This window comes from Bactrocera oleae, chromosome 5, assembly GCF_042242935.1.
Source record: "Bactrocera oleae isolate idBacOlea1 chromosome 5, idBacOlea1, whole genome shotgun sequence".
NCBI classification, from domain to species: Eukaryota; Metazoa; Arthropoda; class Insecta; order Diptera; family Tephritidae; genus Bactrocera; species Bactrocera oleae.
In genome coordinates, this window is record NC_091539.1 from 9,210,239 (window position 1) to 9,235,029 (window position 24,791).

A 24,791-nucleotide genomic window follows, 5' to 3' on the forward strand; every position below is an offset into this window, starting at 1 on the left:
TTTCAAAGTAAGAATACTGCGCTGACTACTATTGTAACGGCGTTTGGGTGTGTTCAGTGATTTAGCTGAATGTTGTAGTTGAAATTAGCTACGTGTAGTGAAACTTTAATTAATTGGAATTTCGCGTAGAATTTAATTGCAACAACAATTTATTCTATAATTTGTCAAAATAAATAAATACCATTCAATTATTTGTAATCAAATACAATAACCCACAATCTCTACTGAAATTGATAACAAGACATCGACTTATCGATAGCTTTAATCGTTAAAGTTTCACCTTTGTTCTAAATTTTGACATAGTCGGTTGGATACAATTTGAAAAGTTCGAAATTTCAGTTTCCGGTGCAATATACAATAAGATATTTAAATCGCGATTTGGCATATTCTTTATGCTCTGATTATTTCGTTACCTCTAATATCCTATAAGGAAGTCATATATGAGATATAAGTAAAATAATATATAGAAGGATTAAATTTTCTAATCTAGTGTGAACGAAATAAGCAGTGAATGAGAAGATTGCTGATTATAAAATACTAGGCGACTTTTGTATACTTGTAAGAGATCATGGAAAAACGTGATAAGAGTTGGGATATTGACACAACAATGAAATTAATTAAAAAAGTCGAACAGCAACGATTGCTGTGGGACACACATGACATTGATTTTCTGAATATTGTGAAGAAACGACGTGTTTTCAGTGAGATTGGTTTGGAATTTGGCTGTATTGGTTCTGAAATTGAACGCAAATGGCGAGAATTGCGAAACCAATATCGACGTGAAAAATTGCAATACAGCACCTTGAACGCAATGCCCTCATGGTTTGCATACGAACATATGCGCTTCGTGGATAACCACGATTCGGTAAACTTTTTTTACAATAGAAACAATAATGAATAATTATGGCTAAGACGATTTCTAACTATTGCTTACAAATATTTCATTTCATTGCTTTCAGTGCAACTCCTTGACCCTGGCACCAACATCACCAGTTTCAATAAACTCCTCTATTGCCGAAGCTTCTAAAGCATACTTTCATGCATATAAATTACAGAATGGTAAATATCCTCCGTCCAGTGACACAATATCTGAAGTTGAACAATCACAAATAGCTGATAGGGATGAATTTGAAATTTTCGCTGAGGGCGTAGCAGCTAAGTTACGAAAAATTCAAGATCCTCGTGTTCAGCTGTGTGTGCAACGCGATATCGATAATGCACTCTATGATGCATTGATGAAAAATGCAGTACCAAAACGTAACTCAATTAGTGCCATGACAAGTGCCAGTAGTAATAACAGATATAAATCGCTTAAATACATTGTGCCTGGTATGAGCTCATTTTTTAATTATTACCACTGAATAAAAAAAAAAGCAAAAAACTAACAACCTCGATTTCCATATAGTGGTAGAACGGCACTTTACTGGAATGCAGCTGTGAAAATACTAATGCAAATGCATGCAGCAACGTGGGACTGCATATTCAAAAATTGAAAGTATCGCAAATAATTTGTAAACAAATGTATACTAGAGATTCTATAGCTACATATTTAATAAAATTACACATTTTTCGGCAAATTTATTGTATTTTATTTTCAAATGCTCTACAACCTTTTTTATGCACTTCAACAGACAATTTGTTCATACAAGTATAATATCAGTTTCTTTTCTTGAAAGAACAACGCTGTTGCTAAAATTGAACTTCTAATTAAGGTTATGTTGCTATGAATTTATTGCGTTTTATTTAATATATTAATTTTTATTTATATTTGCTTTGTGTACATGTTTATTAATTTTCAAATCTAATTAAGTTGCTAATATTTAATACTTTTATAGTTAACAACTAACCTACATAAGTGTATGCACGACGCTAAGTTCATATTTGTGTGTATGCACGCACAATTTTATTATACAATAAACTATATTAAATTAAGATACGTATATAATAATATATAATGGTAGTAAATAGCTTATTTTTTTCTATAAATATATGTGTATATATGTATGTATAAATAAATTTTCATTTGCTGTTATCGATTTTTATTTAAAATATTCTTGTGTGTATATTTACTTTCGAATTATAATAAATATTATTTATAAACTTTTTATTTTGTTATGACAAAAATTGATCACAATAATTGGTGTACATTAAAGTGGTTAGAGCGAAGAAGGCTGTTTAATTATAACTAAATTAATTTAAATTTTAATGAAATGAAAGTATAAATCATAATAAACTATGCAGGGTGCATAGTTAGGAGGTGAACGATTACTAGGATGGAAAATAGTTTGTTTGGACACTGCTGGAAGGCACAAGTACATATAGAGAAACGATAAATTACATGTAACGTATTTTTATATAATTTATATCTTTTAAGAAAAATTGTTTATTAATAAAGAAAATAATTATGGACATATATAGTAGAGTGGCACATACATTTTTCAATAGAAAATAATGTATAATTTATAACTAGAAAAAATGTTAGAACACAAAAAATTTAGAATATAATTTAATAAAGTTTAAAAGCAGTTTGGTTCACTGTGATTTTTAACGCTTTTTCTTAAACACGCTACAGTCATGTAAACGCTGGTGTGCATTCGAGCATAAGTTTCATTTTTTATTATTTAATTTAATTTTTTTTGTTTTGGTTTTCCATGCAATAATTTTTCCGCGCAAAATCTGTTTCAAATTCTTTAGTCAATTCTTAACATTGTTTATAACAACTAGTTTGAAATTCTTGTTAATTTCAACAATATATTAGTTTTCTGTTGTTCATTTAAAGAATGGATTTTTCGATGCTGACGATTTCATAGTGCAAAGTATTTGTCGCTCTAATTGAAAATCATATTCGAGTCCTTTAAGCACGTCCGCAATTTGTGGCAGTGTTGGTAACTTAAAAGAGATGAATTTTTTTTTTAATTTATTATTTTTTTGCAAAAATAAAATTGTAGTAAAAGATTTTAGAATTTTTAAAAAAATTTAAAAGAGTATATATGAGGTTTAGCCGTAGCTTTATACTCACTTCACTATCTGTCATACGCTTTAGCATTGGATTTATTATAAATGGCACACCCTCAACTTCCGAGTAGGCGCCCAAAGTGCCGACACTATGTCCCGATGTGTTCGTGGCGCAATTTGCTGTGTTTGGTGGGCGCGGTGCAGGTCGTTGTGGTGATTTGATTTGATATGAAGTCAGTATTTCTTCGTAGTCATGGTCGCTAGGCACAGGCGGTAGCTGCCAGATAGTTCAGTAATAAGTGTAAAAATAAATTAAACATTTTACACACATATTACCACATAATATACACAAATACGTGTATGTGTGTGTATGCTTACCGGCTGATTGGGTGGGCCACTCCAATTACCCGCACCACCACTCAAATTCAAACGATTCAAAGCTTTCTCCACCTCACTGCTGCCATTACCGATACTGCCACCGTTCGGTATCTGCGGTACGGGTGGCGGCGAACGTATCGGTATAGCGCTGGTTTTGTAACAAATCAATACACCATTTATGTCGCTGAAATAAATGCAAACAGTTAAGTTTTTGCAAGCTTATTGCATTTATTGTAGGCTATACTCACCCAGCTAACTTGAAACCCTCCGGTGCCACTTTCAATTTGGAACAAAGTATTATGTCGGTGACTGCTTGTGTGACATTGCCGCGTTTGGTGAGTTTGTAGGCAATTTGACGTTTACGCCACGCCTTCTGTTCCGTATCGGCGGTACGTGAAAGCAGCGAGAACTCTTTGGGTGGTTGTGTCTTCTCAGGAATCACTCTAGAAATGCATGGAAAAAAGGATGTTATTAAAAATTAATTATTTAAAAAAATGATTAAAAAAAATAAACATAAAAATTATTAAAAACAAAAATAAACAAGTAAGGAAGGGCTAAGTTCGGATGTAACCGAACATTTTATACTCTCGCAAAGTCAAATAGTATACTCGTTTGAGATTTCTTTGTGGATTGGCTGATATTTTCGGTAGAAGGTCAACTATAGGCACTGGGGTCCACATATTTAGTACTTAGGGGCTTAAACAGTTTTGGTTCGATTTAGACAATTTTTGGCCACAAGGTGGCATACTTTAATCGCATTATTCACGCAAAGTTTTATCCCGATACAGTCATTGTTGCCTGATTTGCATAGTGGAAAGTGAAATAATCAGATGGAATTTAAAATGGTGTTATATGGAAAGTAGGCGTGGTTGTAGTCCGATTTCGCCCATTTTTGCACTGTGACATAGAAACACGAAAAGAACGTTATGCACCGAATTTGGTTGAAATCGGTTAAGCAGATCTCAAGATATGGGTTTTCACCTAAAAGTGGGCTGTGCCACGCCCACTGTCTAATTTTGAACGCGGTTCCTATAAAGTCATCTCATACCATCCCAGAGATAAAATTTAATGACTCTGGCGTGTTTAGTGCTTGATCGCGCTTTTAGTAGTTTTTAACAGTACCGTTATATGGGGAGTGGGCGGAGTTGCCACCCGATTTCAACTATTTTCACACCGTCAATAGAAGTGCTAAAAATATTTGCTTCCAGTGAATTTTGTTATTATAGCATTAGCGGTTTAGGAGATATGCACATTAAACCTATTAGAGGCGGGACCACGCCCACTTTTTTAAAAAAAATTTTAACTGCAGATGCCCCTCCCTAATGTGATCCTGTGTACCAAATAACAGTCTTGTATCTTATTGCGGAGCTTAGTTATGGCAAGTTATTTGTTTTTGATTAATGGCGTTTTGTGGGCGTGGCAGTGGTCCGATTACGCCCATCTGCAATACCAACCGTCTCACGGTACCATGAAACATGTCTACCAAGTTTCATAAAGATATCTCAATTTTTACTCAAGTTAGAGCTTGCACGGACGGACGGACAGACGGACGGACAGACGGACGGACGGACAGACAGTCACCCGGATTTCAACTCGTCTCTTCATCCTGATCATTTATATATATATAACCCTATATCTAACTCGATTAGTTTTAGGTGATACAAACAACCGTTAGGTGAACAAAACTATTATACTCTGTAGCAACAGGTTGCGAGAGTATAAAAAGAGTTAAAAATAAAAATAAAAAAAGACTAAAAAAATAAAATTAAAAAAAATAAAATAATATTTAACTCATAACTAAAAAATGCAAAAAAAAACAAATTCATTTAATGTCTTGTGTAAAAATTTACTTTAATTTTTGTTCTAACCAAAATAACGATATATAAATTTTTTTCGCCAAAAATATATACGTATATAAATATGAAAAAAAAATTATAACCATCTTTAGCGTCGACAATTTTAACCTATTTCACAAGTGAATGTACTCATTAAACTATTTTATTTTCATGTCCCCCATTAAACGTATCTTTATCTTGCTCTGATTACATATTTTGTATCAACATACATGGTATATGTGTCATTAAGTGCAAATTCCCTGCGTCATTCATCTCTTTTCTTTGAAAATGCCAATGACTCAATATGTTGGGAAATGCTGACGCTAAATTTTGTAATGTGGAAAGTTTTTACAATGAAGATACGTCGTCTATTATGTGTACATAAATAATAAATTTACCAACAAGTTAACGATTGATGGCAAATATAAGTGCATTTGAAAATATAAATTCCCGTGAGATTTAAAATCTCTTTATTTTTTATACTTCATAACAAAAATTATTTAACTTTTTCCATAAATAGCACAGATACATGTACACTTTTATCGGTATATCGATAAAAACAGGCTGGCAATTAACTTCTCATGCAGTTTGTTTTCATATGTATGTACATAGGTTAACACTATCTACCACTGTTGTAATTGATTATTAATATTAGCACTACTACATTTTTTATTGTTATTTAGTCTTTGTTTGTACTGCTAAGTAAACTACACCACTTTACAAAATAAACAATACGGTATATGGTAAAAAAAAACATACTTGTACATATTACAAAAAAAAATTCGTGGGTCATTCAAAAATTCAAGAAAGCAGTTTAATTTGTATGAAATTTTACATAACCTAACTTTTTGCACATAAAAGTAAAACACAGACAATTTATCATAACCTAAGTGTTTCAAATCAAATTGTTTGAAAAATTGAAATTTTTGAAATGTAGTTGAGGAGATTATGTAATTTTCAACTTAATTGAGCTTTAAGCTTCAATTTTAAAGGTACTAACATTAATTTTCTACATCATTTATATTGCAAATATTTTTATGAAATGATCTAAGCGAAAGCATTATATAGAAAGTTTATGATTACGACAGTCTTTGATATCGCGAGGAGTGAATGGTATCTTCTGCATGCAGTAATCGTTTTTATTTTGTAGGCGATTTCAAATTTTTGCGAGAATGCTTTTTAACCAAAGTTGTATAAATTTCTTCAACTTTTTTAATTGTAGCCTGAAATTCTTCTCTTCATATGGTAAATTGGAACTCTGGCTTAATCCGGGCTATGTTTCAATGAGTCGAATCTTATGTTCTACGCAATCGTATGGTTGTCATATAGTAGACGTCTTTTCTCTCGCATCTAGTCGGAAACTTCTCTTTTCCGTGGCTTATTCAGACACGCTGAAACCCAGACCCACACAAATGGGGCCGCGCTTATACAAGCGCTGAGAAGATATTTTTGGTTAAGACGTTGCCTACATTTAGGCGCATTGTTGAGAAAAGAAAAAACCTCGGCTGCAACGGAGCTAAAATACCATTCACAAATAAAAACCTTTCCATACTTGTAATTTGATCGTACAGTTTGTATGACAGCTATATGCTATAGTCTTACGATATCGGCGGTTCCGGCAAATGAGCAGCTTCTCGGAAGGAAAAGTGTGTGTGCTAAATTTCATAACAATATCCGCTCTATTTAGTAATGTCAGGGGGTTTTTTTTTTTTGAGGACATCAACCAGCCGTGCAAAGGCTGAGCCTTCCACCCATTCTAGTAAATTCTCGAAAACGACTACTGTCCAATTTCTTACCGAATCGCACTCGCAATTTCGACAGTACAGTTTGTGAAAGCAGATTGGTCCGTGGATTTTAGAGAAATAGAAAAAATAGCAATGTCGATTTTTAGAATGTAAATCGCGCAGTGAAACCAAAGATTATTCGAATAATGTATATGGTATATACAGAGACTCTTGTACATCGATGGCGACCGTCATAAATTGTCGCTCTTTTGTGGGTTAAATACTTATCGGACCGCCCTGTTACGAGACTATCAGTGGGCACAGAAATCTGACTAAGACAGTATACAATTGTTCACTTCAATTGAGTTAAAGCATTTTCAACTATGGATACAATTCGATCGGCCCTCGTTGCACGCCAATTACGGATTATAATCAAAAATCAATTGTTTATTTAAATTGTACACTTTGTTGTTATTTTTATTGATGTAGTTTATGTTTTTGCCTTTTTCTAGCAAAGCTTGTGAAAACAACAGTTTTTTTTTTTTTGAGCTGCAAACTATATTGTAAGTCTAGGCAAATTCGCACAGGTGCGTCTGTGGTTTCAATTATACAAGCTTTGAGGTCTGACTCAATCATCAGGCATATTATGGAAAGTAGCGAAAAATAAAATAAAATCAACATAATAAGGCAGGTTTATAACTGGGGAGCTTTATTAACGCGTTTGTTGTTGTTGTCTATTGTAAATTTATATACTGGTATAGCGAATTAATTAGTCAAGGTCTCACCCTGTTGTAAACATATGGAACCAGACAAGTGATAGTCAATTATGCAAACAATTGCTTTGATATAAGTGCTGGCGGCGCGCAACTACAAGCCTTATCAAGTTAAAGGTCTGCTGATAGGCAAAAGAAAAAAGAAATAAATGAAAGAAATTGAATAGGCACAGAAAATTGACTTGATTGAGTGCTTAATGCAAGCAAGAAGCGACGCGCAAAGCAGCAAGTGCAATTGAATATAAGAAAGTGTGCAAAAGAGAATAAAAAAAATTCGAAATCAAATAGTTTTACGTAAGCTAAACGAAAATTATTAATATAACCGAACACAAAAATAGTTTATGCCATTTTCCTCAAAGCATTTCATTCACTTACGCGCACATCCGTTCATTTTGGAAAAAAAATAAACAATTTTGTTTAATTAAATTTGTGCAAACAATGAATGCATTCAAGCAGTTAGACACAATACACACTTGCACATATGTACCTACCTACATTAGGGTGCTTCAAAAAAAAAAACAAAAAAAAAAAGATTTTTCAAAGGTTTCGGTTTGATGTAAAAAAATTTTTTCTTTGAATTTCAAAATTTAGTGCTTTTTAAATGGCTGTAACTACTCAAAGATAAGCATACTTTCTCAAAGCTCAAAGACTTAACTTTAAGAATATAACGAAAAGAGTTTCAAAAATCGATAAAACGTTTTAAATTTGTGGCAAGTTGTTTGTTGAGGCGGCTGATATCAATTCCAGCTATTTCGCCAAGTTCGCCGCAGATAAGACTACAAAGATTTTCCAACCTCAGTCTTGCAAAAGCTGGCAAAAAAAAAATTCTTGCCTGAATGTTTCCACTTTATCTTCCTCTATACAACTTTGGCAGTTAGCGTCGAAAAAAGAATCCCCAGTCGCACAGCAGCTAGTTATTGACCAGCGCCTGTTAAGCTCACTCAAAGTTCAGAGGTCCAGCGTTAGAACGCAAGAGGACAACGGAGACTCAATTCGTTCCTAATCAGATGTAATCGAGATAAGCGACCCCTTAGAGTTGGGCAATAAGACTCATGTTTGATGAGGATTTTTTTTACATAAAATAGAAACAATTGCGAGGATGAATTACCCTATTTTTTTTCAAATCACCCTACTTTATATATGTATGTACATGATTTCACGAGAATACTACAAAATTTATTAAGTTTTTATACTCACTTGAGCGTCTCCACCACATACTCTGGCAAGCCCTCAGTCTTTGATAAGCATAAATAGCGCGTATTCGTGTGTCGAACGAAGAGTATATTTTCACGCCATAAATCCGCATCGGCATCTTGATCATAAGTACGATGTATGGGTGTGAAATTCTTGGGGCATCTGGAAGTGGAAGAAAAAAAATTATGAATAAACATATATGAGTTAGAAGCAGAAAAATAAGCAGTTTTAAACGTAACTAAAAATACTACAACAAAATTGCATTTGAAATGTAATGAAATAGATATCGAAAGCACGCAATCAAGTGCTGCGCTTGCAAAATTGCTGAGAATTGAGTTGTTGTTGCATGAGAAGCGCACACTTTAATTTTAAATGGAGTCTGCGTTTAGGCACAGTGGGTTGGTAGTAATTAATAATCTCTAATATAAACATTTATAAGGTTAGAATTGAATAAAAACAAATGTTGCCTACATTTAGGCGCAATGTTAAAAAAATCATGAGCAAGAGGAAAGAAGGCAGAAGTTTAGTTTAGTCAATCTTTAATAAAGCTTTCTCATTTTCGCGAAATGTTTGAACTGAAATTCTACGTGAAACTCGCCGATTTTTTTTCAATAAAGACCAGTGCCAGCTCATGCAAAACTGCACTCTACGAGAGTTGTCTACACTTCTTGAAGCCGTCAGTGTATTTTACGACGTTCCTTTGATGTTTCTGAACTGTATAAATAAACCGTAATTTATAAGACAAGAAAAACTTGATGCACTAGAGAAGCTTGTGAAAATCGACAGTTCGAACTTTCTGCCAATAGGGACGAGGGTTTTTATGAGAGTGGCATTATGAAATTACTTTCAATAAGATCATAAAATTCTAACTATGCTAAATAAAACTTTCAACTTAATGCAAAAAAATGGGTTTCTTTTACTAGACCTTATATTTTCAGCTTAACAAAGTAACAGAACAGTCTTGAAAAAATATCTACCTTATCAATGGTGATTTTTCGACTAAATTATTATATGTTATATACTTCAAACTAGGTTAAGTGCCTGCCTGATTTTACGCGGACACAGTATCTTTAGATGCATACTTTTCTACAGACCTGAATTCAAGTTATTCAACAAAACTGAAGCATCAAAACCCAAAATACTTATTTTACTGCGTTATTTAACAATTAGAAGTCAATATTGCCGTTTTGCAAATATTTTATCGTAGACTACCTTCCCGTATACATAGACTCCATACTTAGTCTATATTATAGAGTAAACACAAGTGTAGCTAAGAATGTTAGTCGCGGCAAAGTGAAGGGGAAAATGCTACAAATAATACTTAGATAGGGAATTTCAAGAAAATGCATGCATGCGGAAGCAAAGTGGGCTAATTATGCGACCACAAGCACAAGTGCCCACAATAGCGACGAGCAAATAAGAGCACCCCAACGTTAACAGCAAAATCGAGCAACGACATAAGTCTATTAGCCAAAGTGTAGCTAAGAATTTGCGGGCAACAAGCAAACGGCACGCTTTCTTAGGCAACCATCAAATACATTATAAAGAAATTGGCTCATGGCAGCACTTATTTGCGGCTTACAATGACTTATATAGGGTGTTTATTTTAGAGTATAGCAATTATTTCTTTTAAATAAAAGGGCAGAATTTCGATTTCGTCTTATGCGGAGCGTGCCTTTGGTCCAATTGTGCGTAACTTTTTAAACATACTCGGTCTTAGATCGCCAATATGTTAAGTTGCCGAATATTGATTTACAATTAGTTAGTCGTAGGTATGGTGTATCGACATAGACCATTGACTTCACGTATCCTCGCAACAAGTAGTCAAACGACGTCAAATTACATGAGCTTGCGGTTACACTTTTTTAATATCAGCACAAAGGTCAAGTAGCTGGTTTGACAGCTGAATATACATATATGTCAAACGGATGATTTGACAGCTATCTCATTAGCAAATTCTATGCCTCTGAAAATTCACCTTATACATACCAGACAACAAATATTTTATAAAAAAAAAAATATTATATATGTATGTATGTATATACGAATGCATGCATTTCATCGATATTTATACGTACTTCTCGTAGTCCTCAACAATTTGCAACGACGTAATGGGTCGATTGTCGGGTAAAAAACTCATTATGGAATTGATGACGTTCTTTTGTGTGGATAAAGCGCCGACTGAGTTGACAGCGGTGGGTGACGTGTTCACACCGATACCACTCTGTATATGTTTGCCGGCTTTATTCATGTTGTTGCTGTTGCTATTACTCTAGGCTTTACGTCGTTGAAGCAGTTGCTGCGCAGTTGATGGTTTGTAACACGCCAAATTATTACCGTTGCTGTTCAAATAGTTGTTGATGTATGACTTTTTATGACAGTTGCTTCGTACAGTGTAATCGTTGTTAGATCGTTCGGCTGCTTGAATGACTGGAATAATTTATATCCGCTCACTTTTGTTTTTCTTTTCTTGTATAACTGGCTTTGTTGTGCATACTCAGCATTTATTATGTATTTTTGCAATTCTGCGTTGTCTAATGTTCTTGGATATCTTAATTTGTGCGCTAAAAGTAAAGAAGAATAATAGAGAAAAACATAAGTAATTTGTGAATTTTAGTCATTTACAATCATAATATAAAATCTGCACGTCTATTATAAGTACGCTAGTTGAATATGCAAGTATGTACGCTGATTGATTGATAGCGCAAACTCGTATATATGTATGTACATTAGGGTATCCGTTATTTCACAAATGTATTTATTTGTTTTTTTTTTGCAAACGCAACATAAACAAGCTTTTTATTTTCAATTAAAACCGTGCCCAAATCATTTTACTATATATTTTACATGAGATATTTTGATATTTTGCAATAATTTTTTTATCTCTAAAGAAATTAAACCAACAACTTTGAAAACATAATATTTTAGTACAGAATTTTCCGCTGTACAAAAAAGGTCTAAATGCTTAAAACATTCCTTTGAAAGTTATGCGCAGTTTAAGTTGTGCACCAAATATACTGAGCATTCATAGAAGTGCCTCAAAATTTTTGTGTTACTCATACGATAAGGGTACTAAGAGTCAGAGCATTTAATGTACAACTGTAACAGGGGCGATACATGTAAACGCCTGAATTTAGACCAATTTTTTTAGGCTTATTTGAAATGAAAAAAAAATTAATGATAATGAAACTCAGCATGTTTATTAATATTGAAATATGAAAATCCGATTTAAAAAAATTGTTTTTCTCAAAATGGCCGCTGTGGCAATCGATCTCTTGAGGCTCTCGCGGTAAAAGGCATCAATTGGCGGAATTTTTAGCTTCAGTTTCAGCTATCTGAAATAAGAAATAAAGGTTGGAGTTTGTTCATGAAACATGTATCTGTAGTTGTACCCAAAAAAAAAAGTCAAAAAATCAAAAACTGGCAAAATTTTGACCCTTTTTCTGACTTTTTTTGGGTCAAAAAGGGAAGTTTTTGAAATTTTTGTGGCATTTTGTTGGTATAACTAGAAGCTAACACTACTAAGAAAATATGTGTTAATTTTCATAAGAATCGGTTGAGAACTTTCCGAGTTATCTTGAACGCCAGTTTTAAAAGAGTCGCTTTGAGAAAAACGCGATTAAACTTTCGACCATGGCCGATCATCAAGTTGAGGCGGAACAATTAAATGCATTTTTTCTTAATAAGAGAGCATTCCGAGCCCTACTCTGGTAGCAATTAGGGTGGCGAAGTGAACATGCGTTACATCTGAAAATATTTCACATTTATTATTACATGCGCTGAAGAGCTCACGGACGGACAGCTTGATTTGGCTTGAACATTTCAATATCTGCATATATATATGCTCTATACGGAAAAAGCCGTTGTACTCTGTTTAATAAGTATGCGAGAGTATGCATAATTCGGCATTCCATTTATTGCATAAGTTCTAAAAACCCACATTTTTATTAAACATACATACTATGCACGCGTATGCTAGAAATAACTTTTATTTAACCAGAAACAGAACGATATTTGCAATGCCTGAGTTTGCACTGTAAATATTTAATTATGAAAGTAATATTTCTTAAGACGAAATCGGGTATAAATACACTTGGAGCCAACTTATTTTCAGCAGTTCAAGTCAAGGCTTTAACAATTTTAACAATTCTATAATGTTGGCTCTAAGGTTATTACTTCTGGTTGTTTTGGTATCAGTTGCCAATGCCTTATTATCCCTTCCTGTACAGCCCGCTTGTCCTCCATCCCAAAAGATTACAAAAGTACGAGTGACCGTGAATTACAATGGAACACCAGGACGTAAACGTTCAACCACTACTACCACTACTGCAGCTACTACCATTACTGGAGCTACTAATACTACTGCAGCAAACAGTACAACATCAACGACAACAACAGCTACAAACACTACAGCAGCAGCATCAGCTGCTCGTCGGTTAGCACGTAGTCGGCGCAATGGAGGTAACAGAAGAGCAGCTGTAAGCAGAAGAACAAGGGATAGTCCGCGTGTGGCAGTACGTGTGGCAAATGGTGCTAACAGCGCAAAGCGTACTAACGCCGCACAGCGTACTAACGCCGCACAGCGTACTAACGCCGCAAAGCGTACTAACGGCGCAAAGCGAAGAAGTAGCGGCAACAGAGCCAACAGCGGTAACAGAGTCAGAAACAGATCTCTCCGAAGCAACAGAAATGGAAATACACGCAGCAGAAAAGCCGCTAGAGGCGCAAGTGCACGTCGACTTGGCAGACAGCGACTTGGTAGACGGCGACTTGGTAGACGGCGACTAGGTAGACGGCAGCAGTAAAACTTTTAATTTTATTTATAGTATTTTAATAAATATCGTTCTACGTCGAAGACTTTAGAAATTTTAGTCTTAAACTTTCCATCTTTTGAATAAATGCATTTCATCCTCCAGTTGATAAACAAGTCATGATTTATAAAAGAGTTCAAAGGAAGTCGAGTCATGGACTTTTGTCTCGTCGTCCTACGTGTTAAGTCATTTTCGAGGCAAACCGACGTGCGACTTTGTTGAAACTCTTTAATCCAATTTCTGACGGTCGGCGCCAAAGAAGAGTGACCGTATATATCATCTATGATTTCACTGCGCGATTTCACTTCCAACAACAAAAATCGTTTCATCGACCGTTAGCACCGATTTCATCCGGCCAAGGGTTATCTAACCCTGGTTAGATCGGTAATTTCTGAGGTAAGCTTGTCATTATTGGAGCAACACCTAGCTGCAGGGCGGCTCCGCATCTTCCTGCTCCTTGCTGGCAATGAGGCCAACTCGGTCTCGGAGGAATTTTTCTGCTGCGTTTGCGCCTAAAGGCTTCATCCAAACTCCGCCACAGTACGGTGTAACACGTTCAAAGGATGTAGCTATCTTAAGACCTGTTAAGACCTTAAGACACATAGGGAGTAAACCATGCTGTTAACGGACAACTGCGCTGCTAGCTGCTACGGCTGTGCAAATTTCACTTAGTTGGGGCTCTGCCCCGCCATTTCAGTCGAATGACCACACTACAGTCGTAATCAACTTCAAACATGCACTGAAAGCTATTCACAGTAAAGTCATTAATACCTTCACGAGCTCCCCGCCACTGCATGGTGTATTTGGAGTCAAAGCAATACCCATGGTAGACGAAGAGCTCGAGTTGCCTCGCGAACCCAGAGTGACTCTTGCGTAACTATGTTCTGCATATTGATGCAGGTCCAACTCAAACCTAAATTAATTTACTTCGACATATCAAATATACATATGTCCTGCATGTAATGGGTCTCGGCATGACTCTAACCATCTCTTTGCATGCGCAATGAATCCCACTCATCTAACACCCCTCAACCTATGGTCCGACCCTGTCGAAACAGCACGTTTCCTGGGCCTCCCGTTAGATGATTTCGATGAGAACTGGCTTGAGTCTTGTCGCATTTACGGGAATTAGATAACTGTTACAACAACAACAACATAGTATAGACAATCCAATTTATATGTATATTCATTGTCAGAGATGGTACCGAAGCAGGAAACTGCTGTGAAAAAGCTTTTCTATAGCCTTCAAGTCCATTAAAAAATTGACCTGCTAGATGGGAGTTGGGATTCTCTGGGGGCATAATAATAATAAAGAGTTATTCAAAGAGGAGTGATGCTGAGTAAAGAATATACACAGTTGCTGCTAAAAGCTCTATGGAAACCAAACAATGTAGGTATAATATGACTTACCTATAATAAACTACAACAATACATTTTTTAAACAAAAGAATATTTGAATAAAGATAAACAGAATAAATAAGGGCAATAAACTTTAGGAAAAATGCTCTGAAACTGCGTAAGTTCCAAGATGAAGCAGTCTGAACAAAAGATAAGAAGAACACGTCACTAACGTCACTGAGGTTGATAACACAAAGAATTACAAATATTTCGATATTTATATACTTATATTATATATAGACCTTGTTTCATTGTCAAGACTTTCACAGAATTTTAATATCAATATTAATTTAATGAGAAAAAAACAGTTGGAGTAAATAATTTCAGAGCTACTGAGCTGAGGGACAAGTTTCCGTTTCTTTTAATAGTAGTCTTTGGTGGCAGTGCAAGCGAAAGTGATGAACTGACAACTAATTTCTTATGCAGCTAGTAGAAAATAATACTGATCAAGAACTTTCAACATATACTGCATGAAATGCAATCAAATGAGTCATAATAAGACTCCACTTGTTATACCATAATTTCAAGCAGTTTAATTAGATCTGAAGAACAAAGTGAATCATATGAGCAATATTCGCTTTTAAAGGAATTCTGCAGCTATGTAACAGGTTATACAGTTACTCAGCGAAAAATAAGTAGAAGCACAATGTTTAGCTTGTATAATATTTCACTTAGGAAACGAACAGATTCTTCAAAATATGTTAGATATAAGTGACTCAAGAAGATTACAGCCGAACACAATAGTTATAGCTTTTCATGTTTTCTGTTTTCGCGGTAACAAGATATAGATTTGGGAATGTGTTGAAGATAATGGCGGCTCTCGACACTCTCGACCGAGGCAAAGTTCAGTTTCTATCCAGAAATAAGCCGATCAAGAAAAAAAGCATTAGCGTATAAGCGAAACATTTTGAGCTAACAGGTTTTGTCATAAATACACAGTTTGAATGGATGCTAACCTCAATTTCATTTCGAGTTTTTTGAAACTAATCGGGTTCGCGGATTTGGCATGCTCTATACTATTGCTTTCTTTCTTGAGTCCAAATTAGGTACCTACCATAATTTTTCTTTCCTCGAGCGGACATCATAAAAGTGCTACTAATTATACCCTATTTTAAGTTTAGCACGTAATTTGTAACACCCAGAAGGAAACGTCGGAGACACTACAAACTAAATCAGCGTCACTAGCTGAGTATATTTAGCCATGCCCGATTGTCGCTTCTTCGTCGATCCATAAGGATCTTGATCCACTTTTAGGAGTTTATGGTTAACACAAAAGACGAATCTCTGTCCAAGTGAGATCAATCGATTTTGGATCAACCCTACGTCCTAACCTAGTCAAAATTGTAGTTTTAAATTTCAATTAGAAAACATTTTTTGAGTGTACTTGTATTATAGAGCTTACTTAAACACAAATATAACTAAATAATGCAATGGTCAGAATATTGATCAGTTTTTGACATTCATAAATAATTAAATTATTAATAACAGTTAAAAACAAGTAAGGAAGGGCTAAGTTCGGATGTAACCGAACATTTTATACTCTCGCAAAGTCAAATGGTATACTCGTTTGAGATTTCTTTGTGGATTGACTGATATTTTCGGTAGAAGGTCAACTATAGGTACTGGGGTCCACATATTTAGTACTTAGGGGCTTGAACAGTTTTGGTTCGATTTAGACAATTTTTGGTCACAAGGTGGCATACTTTAAACGTATTATTCACGCAAAGTTTTACGCCGATATAATCATTGTTGCTTGATTTGCATAGTGGAAAGTGAAAGAATCAAGTGGTATTTAAAATGGTGTCATATGGAAAATAGGCGTGGTTGTAATCCGATTTCGCCCATTTTCGCACTATGACATAGAAACATGAAAAGAACGTTACGCACCGAATTTGGTTGAAATCGGTTAAGCAGATCTCAAGATATGGGTTTTCACCTAAAAGTGGGCTGTGCCACGCCCACTGTCTAATTTTGAACGCGGTTCCTATAAAGTCATCTTATACCATCTCAGAGATAAAATTTAAAGTCTCTGGCGTGTTTAGTACTTGATTTATCGCGCTTTTAGTAGTTTTTAACAGTACCGTTATATGGGGAGTGGGCGGAGTTGCCACCCGATTTCAACTATTTTCACACCGTCAATAGAAGTGCTAAAAACATTTGCTTCCAGTGAATTTTGTTATTATAGCATTAGCGGTTTAGGAGATATGCACATTAAACCTATTAGAGGCGGGACCACGCCCACTTTTTTTAAAAAAAATTTTAACTGCAGATGCCCCTCCCTAATGTGATCCTGTGTACCAAATAACAGTCTTGTATCTTATTGCGGAGCTTAGTTATGGCAAGTTATTTGTTTTTGATTAATGGCGTTTTGTGGGCGTGGCAGTGGTCCGATTACGCCCATCGCAATACCAACCGTCTCACGGTACCATGAAACATGTCTCACGGTACCATGAAACATGTCTACCAAGTTTCATAAAGATATCTCAATTTTTACTCAAGTTAGAGCTTGCACGGACGGACGGACAGACGGACGGACGGACAGACAGTCACCCGGATTTCAACTCGTCTCTTCATCCTGATCATTTATATATATATAACCCTATATCTAACTCGATTAGTTTTAGGTGATACAAACAACCGTTAGGTGAACAAAACTATTATACTCTGTAGCAACAGGTTGCGAGAATATAAAAAAGTATTCCCACAAAAAAAAAAATCTAGGTATAAACACATTCAAGCAGGTATTTTCTAATGCCGCAACGAAAAAACCCTGAATTAATATAATCATCACTCTACTACATATGTATGTACCATATATTTAAATATTTTATTATAACATAAAATAACTTCTTTCATAACAACAGAGAATTTGCTGACTAAGTTTGCACTTAATGGCAATGTCGATGTCGTGCTCGGCGTCGCTGCTTAAACTCGTATATCAATGTCAATAGGCCACAAAAATTAAATATACAAGTATGATGCTAAACATAAAGCAGTGATTCATGATATATAATCAACGAGCCGAAAATGCTGATAATGAATAAAAACAGTTATCAAAACGTTTGTTGACACTTGCAGATTCGTTGAAAAAAAAAATACAGAAATTTTAAATTTAATGGGGAACGTTTATTATCATTCGAAAGAACATTCTTTGACATTTATTTTTTGAAGATTATATCCTATCAAATGTTGGCCACGGCTGTGTCTCAGATGGTCCACCCGTTGAGTCTAATTTTCGATGACTCGTTCGACTATTTCGACTGGTAAGTCCTGAATCGAAGCGGGATTGTGAGTTTTCGTAATAAAGTTGAACGATTTGTAAACGTCTTTAGTATAAGTATTTTCATAATGAAATGTCAAACAATACTAAACAACTCGAATCACGCGTGATCAGTCAAGAAAATACTATTGAAAAAAGTACCTCTACCATATGTATAAACAATCACTTGACATCACGTAATTCCCCAGTTGATGCTTCATCCATTTGAGCGACAAGCGCCTATGCGGTGCTTGCCGCTTTTTATTAGCAATACTCATTAACTGGAATTTGCAAATAATTTCATTTTTATTATTGTATGTGATATTAACTGTTTTTATTGACACTCTCGCCGGTTTACTGCAAATATGTTCGACGAAAATTTGGAATAGAGTACAAGCGTCTAAAGAAAAGACTGCAAAAGAGGAAATGGCAATAGTGTCGCACATTTTATGACTTCCAAAACGTGTTAGTGCTGAACGAATATGGGTGCTAAAATAATTTATTTAACTTTTAGCGCAACAGAAAAGCGAAAAAGAAGCGTAGCAAATCGAAAATGCGAAAGTAAAAGAAAATACAAACTCGTAAAAATAAAATAAAAATGAAAACATGTAAATGAGTTTGCGAGAAAGTATTCGATATGGGTCGAACGGTGCAAAGAAAGCCAAGTAAATAATGCACATAAAACAAATATAGTAAAAATTAACACATGTTTAATCATATTGCTAGTAAAACGGCCCGCAATCGAAGAAAACATGAAAACATATACACGTACGTATACTCTCTTCACATAAACATTTACTGTTTAGAGTCATAACTTGTAGAAAAATTGGAACACGAATATTATATGTTAAGGTATGCCTCCCTGCCGGATGTTGTATCGTCAAGGGCTGTTGCTGTTCTTGCGGCGATCTAACCCTGTTTGGATGGGAAGAATACGAACTACAACCACCAGAATGTGACTCGATAGAGACTCTGAACTGCACAGAATCTACCAAGAATATTTTACAACATTCTTACAGCATCCGATGAATTGACTTCTGATATACTAATTGTTAATGGAGGAAGCCGCACAGTTTCTGTCTCTTCTCCGTTAAAGAAAAAAAAAAACAAAACAAAAAAAAGCAAATGGAGAACTACATTCCTCTCCGTGATTCGAAGTGACAGTACCTTGGAAAATGAACAAAATGTCGATTCCGTCTAAATCGCTATATTTTACCTCATCTGCGGTCTCTAGTAGTTTATCACATAAATAGCTTAGTCCCTTTATAACTGAGTTTTTTATATCGACAAAGAGCGTGCAGTAACTGGTTGCGTGTCGAAAGAAATCTATTCAAATGCAGTTCGACAATTCGTTAGAAAGAACGTCCTTAGAACCAAAAACGACCGTATGCAGTCAGGGGAGGCCGACTGCTTTTGTGGCAGAGTGGCTGTCAACTTTTCATTATTTTCTAACGACTTTATTCGTTCCGTACGCCACTGTATAGTCCTTGGAATTTTGATAACCAAAAGTCCTGAACAAAAAAAAAACTGAGCTTCAGTCCATTAACTTCAACAAAGAATCCAGATCATGACACCGTAGACAGTCTAAAAAAATTATAAAATAAGTGAGCTCGAGTTTAATGTCTAGGCGCTTCATTCTCCTCAAAAGCAATGGTAGCTTAGACAATTTGGCAGCAGGAATGGAGAAAATTATCTAAGTTATATGTTTTCTCAAACCGGAGATATCCAGCTAGATATGATCTTTTGGTCGTCATATACCAAGCTGTAATCAGTTCCTTATACGAATTCAGTCCTTAGGTCTTCGTTTAACCCTATCATAAATGGCGGTAAGTATATATCAAAAGATCTTCAACCAACTATTACCGAATTACTCTACTGAGTGTTGGTCATTAGATCTCTCAGCTAAACCAAATATATCATCGATCTGAAAATTTAGATCCAGATTTCAACCGCAATTTCCAAGTTCGTTGATTGAACAAAGGGAAGGTGGTGTTGCTGGATTGATGGGAAGACTTGTACATGTAACACCAACTATATTTGCGGTGTGTAGAATGTAATAAAATTTAAGTTCAGCGAACCACAGAGCGCACATACTGTTATTTTTTACATGTAGCGCTGATCACAAAAAGTTATTTTTAGGTGTTAAAAACCCACTCTTACTGTTATTCAGTAAATAAATATACTTGTAAGTTTATCGTACTTAAGAAATTGAAATTGCAAATTTTACGAACAAGAAGCAGACGAACAAAAACCGCGCTTTGTTGTCTGCGCCCCAGCTACGAACAAGAAAATCGCTAAGCCAATATTAAAACCCAAAATCAAGTTATGGCGAAACACTGACACAGCGACAAGCAACAAAGAATGGGAGCCAATTGGTATGAGTAGATGGAGTGACGGCGAGACGAAAACATAAAGAATTAGCAGACGAACAAAATATATGAAATGCTGGAAAATTAGGGAAAGGGATCATATTGAGAGCAGAGTAAGTACGCATAAACAGCTTGCTTGATAAGGGCAATGTGCTGGAAATCGTGTGGCTGCAGCTAACAAGTGATTCGACGACAAACGTTTTCGAAGAGTGTTTAAGCTGCAGACATACAAACATAAAAACTGATTAACAATTGACTGAGTGGCATATAAAAAAGTTCAAAGTTTACAAAAACAGCGCATGAAGTTCAATGAAAGAGAAAGAAAAATGGCATACATGCCGGAGGACGTGTCAGTCAGCCAGCATAGGCGAAGCACATAGCAGCTCATAGTCGGGGATGTGCGGCACACGTTTCTTGCGGCGCGTGAGTGTTTTCATTTTTATGCTGTTTACTGCGCTCAGCGATAGAGCAATGCGCAAATGTTGGCAGAGGCCGCAGTCATGATGGTAGCGTGGTCGCTTGATCGACCGTTTGAATGATTGACTGAGTGGTGTTCATAGTTTTGATGATGCTTGTGCGGTTGCCAAGCTGTGCTGGCTATGAATGCACACACATTTTATGAAAAGTTTGCATTTTGAGTCAATTGCTGCAATGACCTCCAGTGGACGCGCGTAACTGACTAATAGTTATGCTTGTCTACATGGTTTTGTTGCCTTGAATTCATATTTTATATGCACGCAGTAATCAACAGATTAAGGCTCTCAACATTTTATATAAAAATGATGAAGTGTCCGTTTAATTAGTTAAAAAAAAGTGTGGGAATCCTATAAGTAAGATCCAAAACTTACTCGGGCCTGTGGCATGGGGTATAAAAGATCGAGAACGAACTGAATTTGGCCTACTGGATGAAGCCGCGGCTATATAATTTGTTGCCAGCAGGAAGTCGGTAAGCCAAACCATATTTGTAGGTTAGGTAAATTATTTATCATCAATATCATCTAACGGAAGATCCAGAAAACGCGATGTTACGACGGGATTGGAATATAAGAAAAGGGGTTTTTATGAGTGCGTTTCACAAGATGTGAGAGAGATGGCTAGTGTCATGCGAAGACTCTTTGCATGCAGAATATATGATGAGTATGGCGAGATCTAGTTTGGATAAGTAGGATTTAGTCTGCTACAATATCCCGAAGGAAGTTGCGATAGGGTTACTCTAGTTTCGCGGAGCAAGTTAGGCATTTGTTCTGTTATGGTTGGTGGTTTGTCTCCAAGGAAGCTATACCCAATGAAAGAATCGATTAGGGACTTCACTGTGAATGGCGGTTAAAGCCTCATTTAAATTGTTTGATTTTGTCAACGTATTGCAGGAAGGAACTCGTGGTTTGGCTTCAAGCAAGCAGATATGATTTCTGCGAAAATATCCCAACAGAAATTGCTTGGATAAGTTCGCAATGTTACTTAACCGGAAGCATGCTACCCTCACTGTGTAGGTGATTTTCAGAAGACATCAAGATAACATACATCCCGGAATTGTACGGAGTGTGGCTTTCTGGCACGTTTGTTGCTGTTGCTGTAGCGGATAACCCTGTTTGGGTGGCAAGTCTGTGGCTTCCTTTCTTTGATATGTATAAATAAACCATTATCTGAAGACTAGTGTATAAAAATTCTGGCGCTATAACAACAACTAATTGTATAAAAATATTCAAGCATGTAGGTATGTAAACTATATATGCATTGTATATGTATGTCGAAAAGTAAATTTCTTGAGGATATTTCGTCAAACGTCCATACATGCACTTGATTCCGATCGTACAGTTTGTATGGCTGCTATATGAGCAGGACGAGTGCAAAATTTCAGATCGCTACTTAAAAAACTGAAGGACTAATTCCTGTCATGGTAGTCGTCCATTTTCGCACTGAAACATAGAAATATTAAGATAATATACATCGTCCGAATTTGACACATTTTTACAGTGTCGGTAGGGCTGCTTAAGGGATTTGCTTCGAGCGGATTTGGTAGTTTTACCTGGAGTTGTTTAGACTCTCTTAGAGGGCGGGCCACGATCATTTTTTTAAATTTTGATCTACTACTGTGATCCCCTGTGCCAAATTACAGTTTTATATCTTAATTTAGTGCTTAGTTATGGCACGTGTACTAGGTTTCATTACTATAAGCCAATTTTTACTCAAGTTACAGTTTGTACCAGACAGACGAACGGACAGACAGACATCCGGATTTCAGCTCACTTCGTCATCTTGATTATATATATACATATGTACGTATATATAACTCCATGTCTTTCTCAATTAGTTTTAGGTGATACAAACAACAGTAAGGTAAAAAAAAAAATACTATACTCTGTTGCAACATTTTGCAAGAGTATAAAAATACTATATTTTTGAAGCGTTTTAATAGGATTCTTATTGAACAGCTACAAAATCCCACCTTTTCCAAAAGTTTTTAAAGGCCACAAACATAATAAACTATGTACCAGCTTACAAGTGTAAACACTATAATGTAAAATTAGGTCAATTACAAATTTACATAGTATCTGTGAACATATTTGCTGGTGTAAAGTTTACTTTGGTGTTCTATCCACATTTATATATAACATTTCTTTTGATAGGCTTGGTATTATTACGTACATAAACACATACAACAAATTATGTAGAACTTTTCTGTGTAACAAAGAATATTCTAAGTCTAGTAATATACTTGTACATATGTGTATGTATATTCATACAAAACAATGTTTTTCCTTCCAATAATATGCTTATAAAATATGTATTTATTATGAACTACTAAAAATATGTAGTTAGAATATGTATGAATGAATATATATACATATATTTTTAAACTAATGTAAAACTAACTCTCTATAACTGAAATAAACAAAACCCTTAAAACTTTATATATTGTACAATCATATTTATATAAATTTATTAACTATTGCGAAGCACTCGACGTCCCTTTCAATTCTTTATTTTAAACGTGCTTCATTTAATCATCCATCATGGTTTTGTACGTGATTACTTAATGAAATCACATGGCTTCTTTGCATTCCACTCAGTATGCTTTAGTTGGCAATATTAACCCACTTGCTGGGAGATACGTGTGCACCATTATGTATGCTTGCTGGGAGATACTTATGTATGCACCATTATGCATGTGTAAAGAAATGGTTGGTGCAGCAGCAAAGCTCACACAACAGGAAACATGAAATACCAGTTTAAACAATGAAAACAAACATTCGCAAGTAGATCAGAATTAGTAAATTAAGAACAAAAATAGACTAATTCTTGCAGCTAAAAGCTTTTTACAATGCGTTAATTTAAGGTGTGATAAAAATTACGTAAAAATATTCAGGCTAAAGCCGCAGCCAAATAGACAAAGAATTAATACAGCATGCAGCAAAGAACTTAAATAATTTAATACTATACATGCGTATAAAACCCCTTCATTTATTGACAAAAAAAAACACATACTACAATTTACCTGATTTCCGACAAATAGCTTACGCGCAAATAGAAATCTGTGCCGTTTGAGGGCACTTTGGTGAAATGAAAGGCAAGTTGAAGTGTTGCAGACAAAAAAAACTTCACTTTGCTTGCCTTTCAGCGTTTCTGTAGGTCTTCTTTCCTTTATTTATCTATTATATTCACTTTTTTGCAGTTTAATGACATCTGCCCATTCCCGACAAGCGCTGGTGAGAACTCTTACAGCTTTTAAGCAGTTATACAAATATATATATATTTATTTTTTATTAAACACAACAACAATTTTAGCTGCCTTCTATAGTGCTATGTACCACTTATTATATTCTTATCTTTTCCGAAATTTTATTCCATTAGAATTATTTCCTTTTACTTCACAGCTTCCTTTCCCAGATCAATGTCGCGGAACTTTCATATTTATTTTCATTCTTTTCAATTGATTATGCACTACACTTCACTTTTATTTTTAGCCACTACGTCTTGCATTTATACTCTTTCCATCGCTTCTTTGTGGCAACAATAAATTTTAATTCTTTTTATAACTATTTGAGATTTTTCTAATTTCATTAATCTGACCGCCGCAGATATAACACTTCAAAA

At 35.2% G+C, this 24,791-nt stretch overlaps 2 protein-coding genes across 2 annotated transcripts; one reads left to right on the top strand and one right to left on the bottom strand.

Annotated features, from left to right (window-relative positions):
- The first annotated feature begins 272 nt into the window (after nt 1-272).
- On the top strand, nt 273-1,577 carry LOC106619828 (uncharacterized). The gene is made up of 3 exons (XM_014238109.3): nt 273-865; nt 960-1,329; nt 1,406-1,577. Exons 1-3 carry the CDS (start codon nt 569-571, stop codon nt 1,438-1,440), a joined length of 702 nt encoding a protein of 233 aa, XP_014093584.2. The 5' UTR covers nt 273-568; the 3' UTR covers nt 1,441-1,577.
- On the bottom strand, nt 1,566-24,780 carry Mvb12 (multivesicular body subunit 12-like Mvb12). The gene is made up of 7 exons (XM_014238108.3): nt 24,193-24,780; nt 10,938-11,423; nt 8,863-9,021; nt 3,582-3,776; nt 3,334-3,517; nt 3,020-3,232; nt 1,566-2,889 (listed from the first exon to the last, which is right to left on the bottom strand). Exons 2-7 carry the CDS (start codon nt 11,108-11,110, stop codon nt 2,770-2,772), a joined length of 1,044 nt encoding a protein of 347 aa, XP_014093583.2. The 5' UTR covers nt 11,111-11,423; nt 24,193-24,780; the 3' UTR covers nt 1,566-2,769.
- Nucleotides 24,781-24,791: the final 11 nt, after the last annotated feature.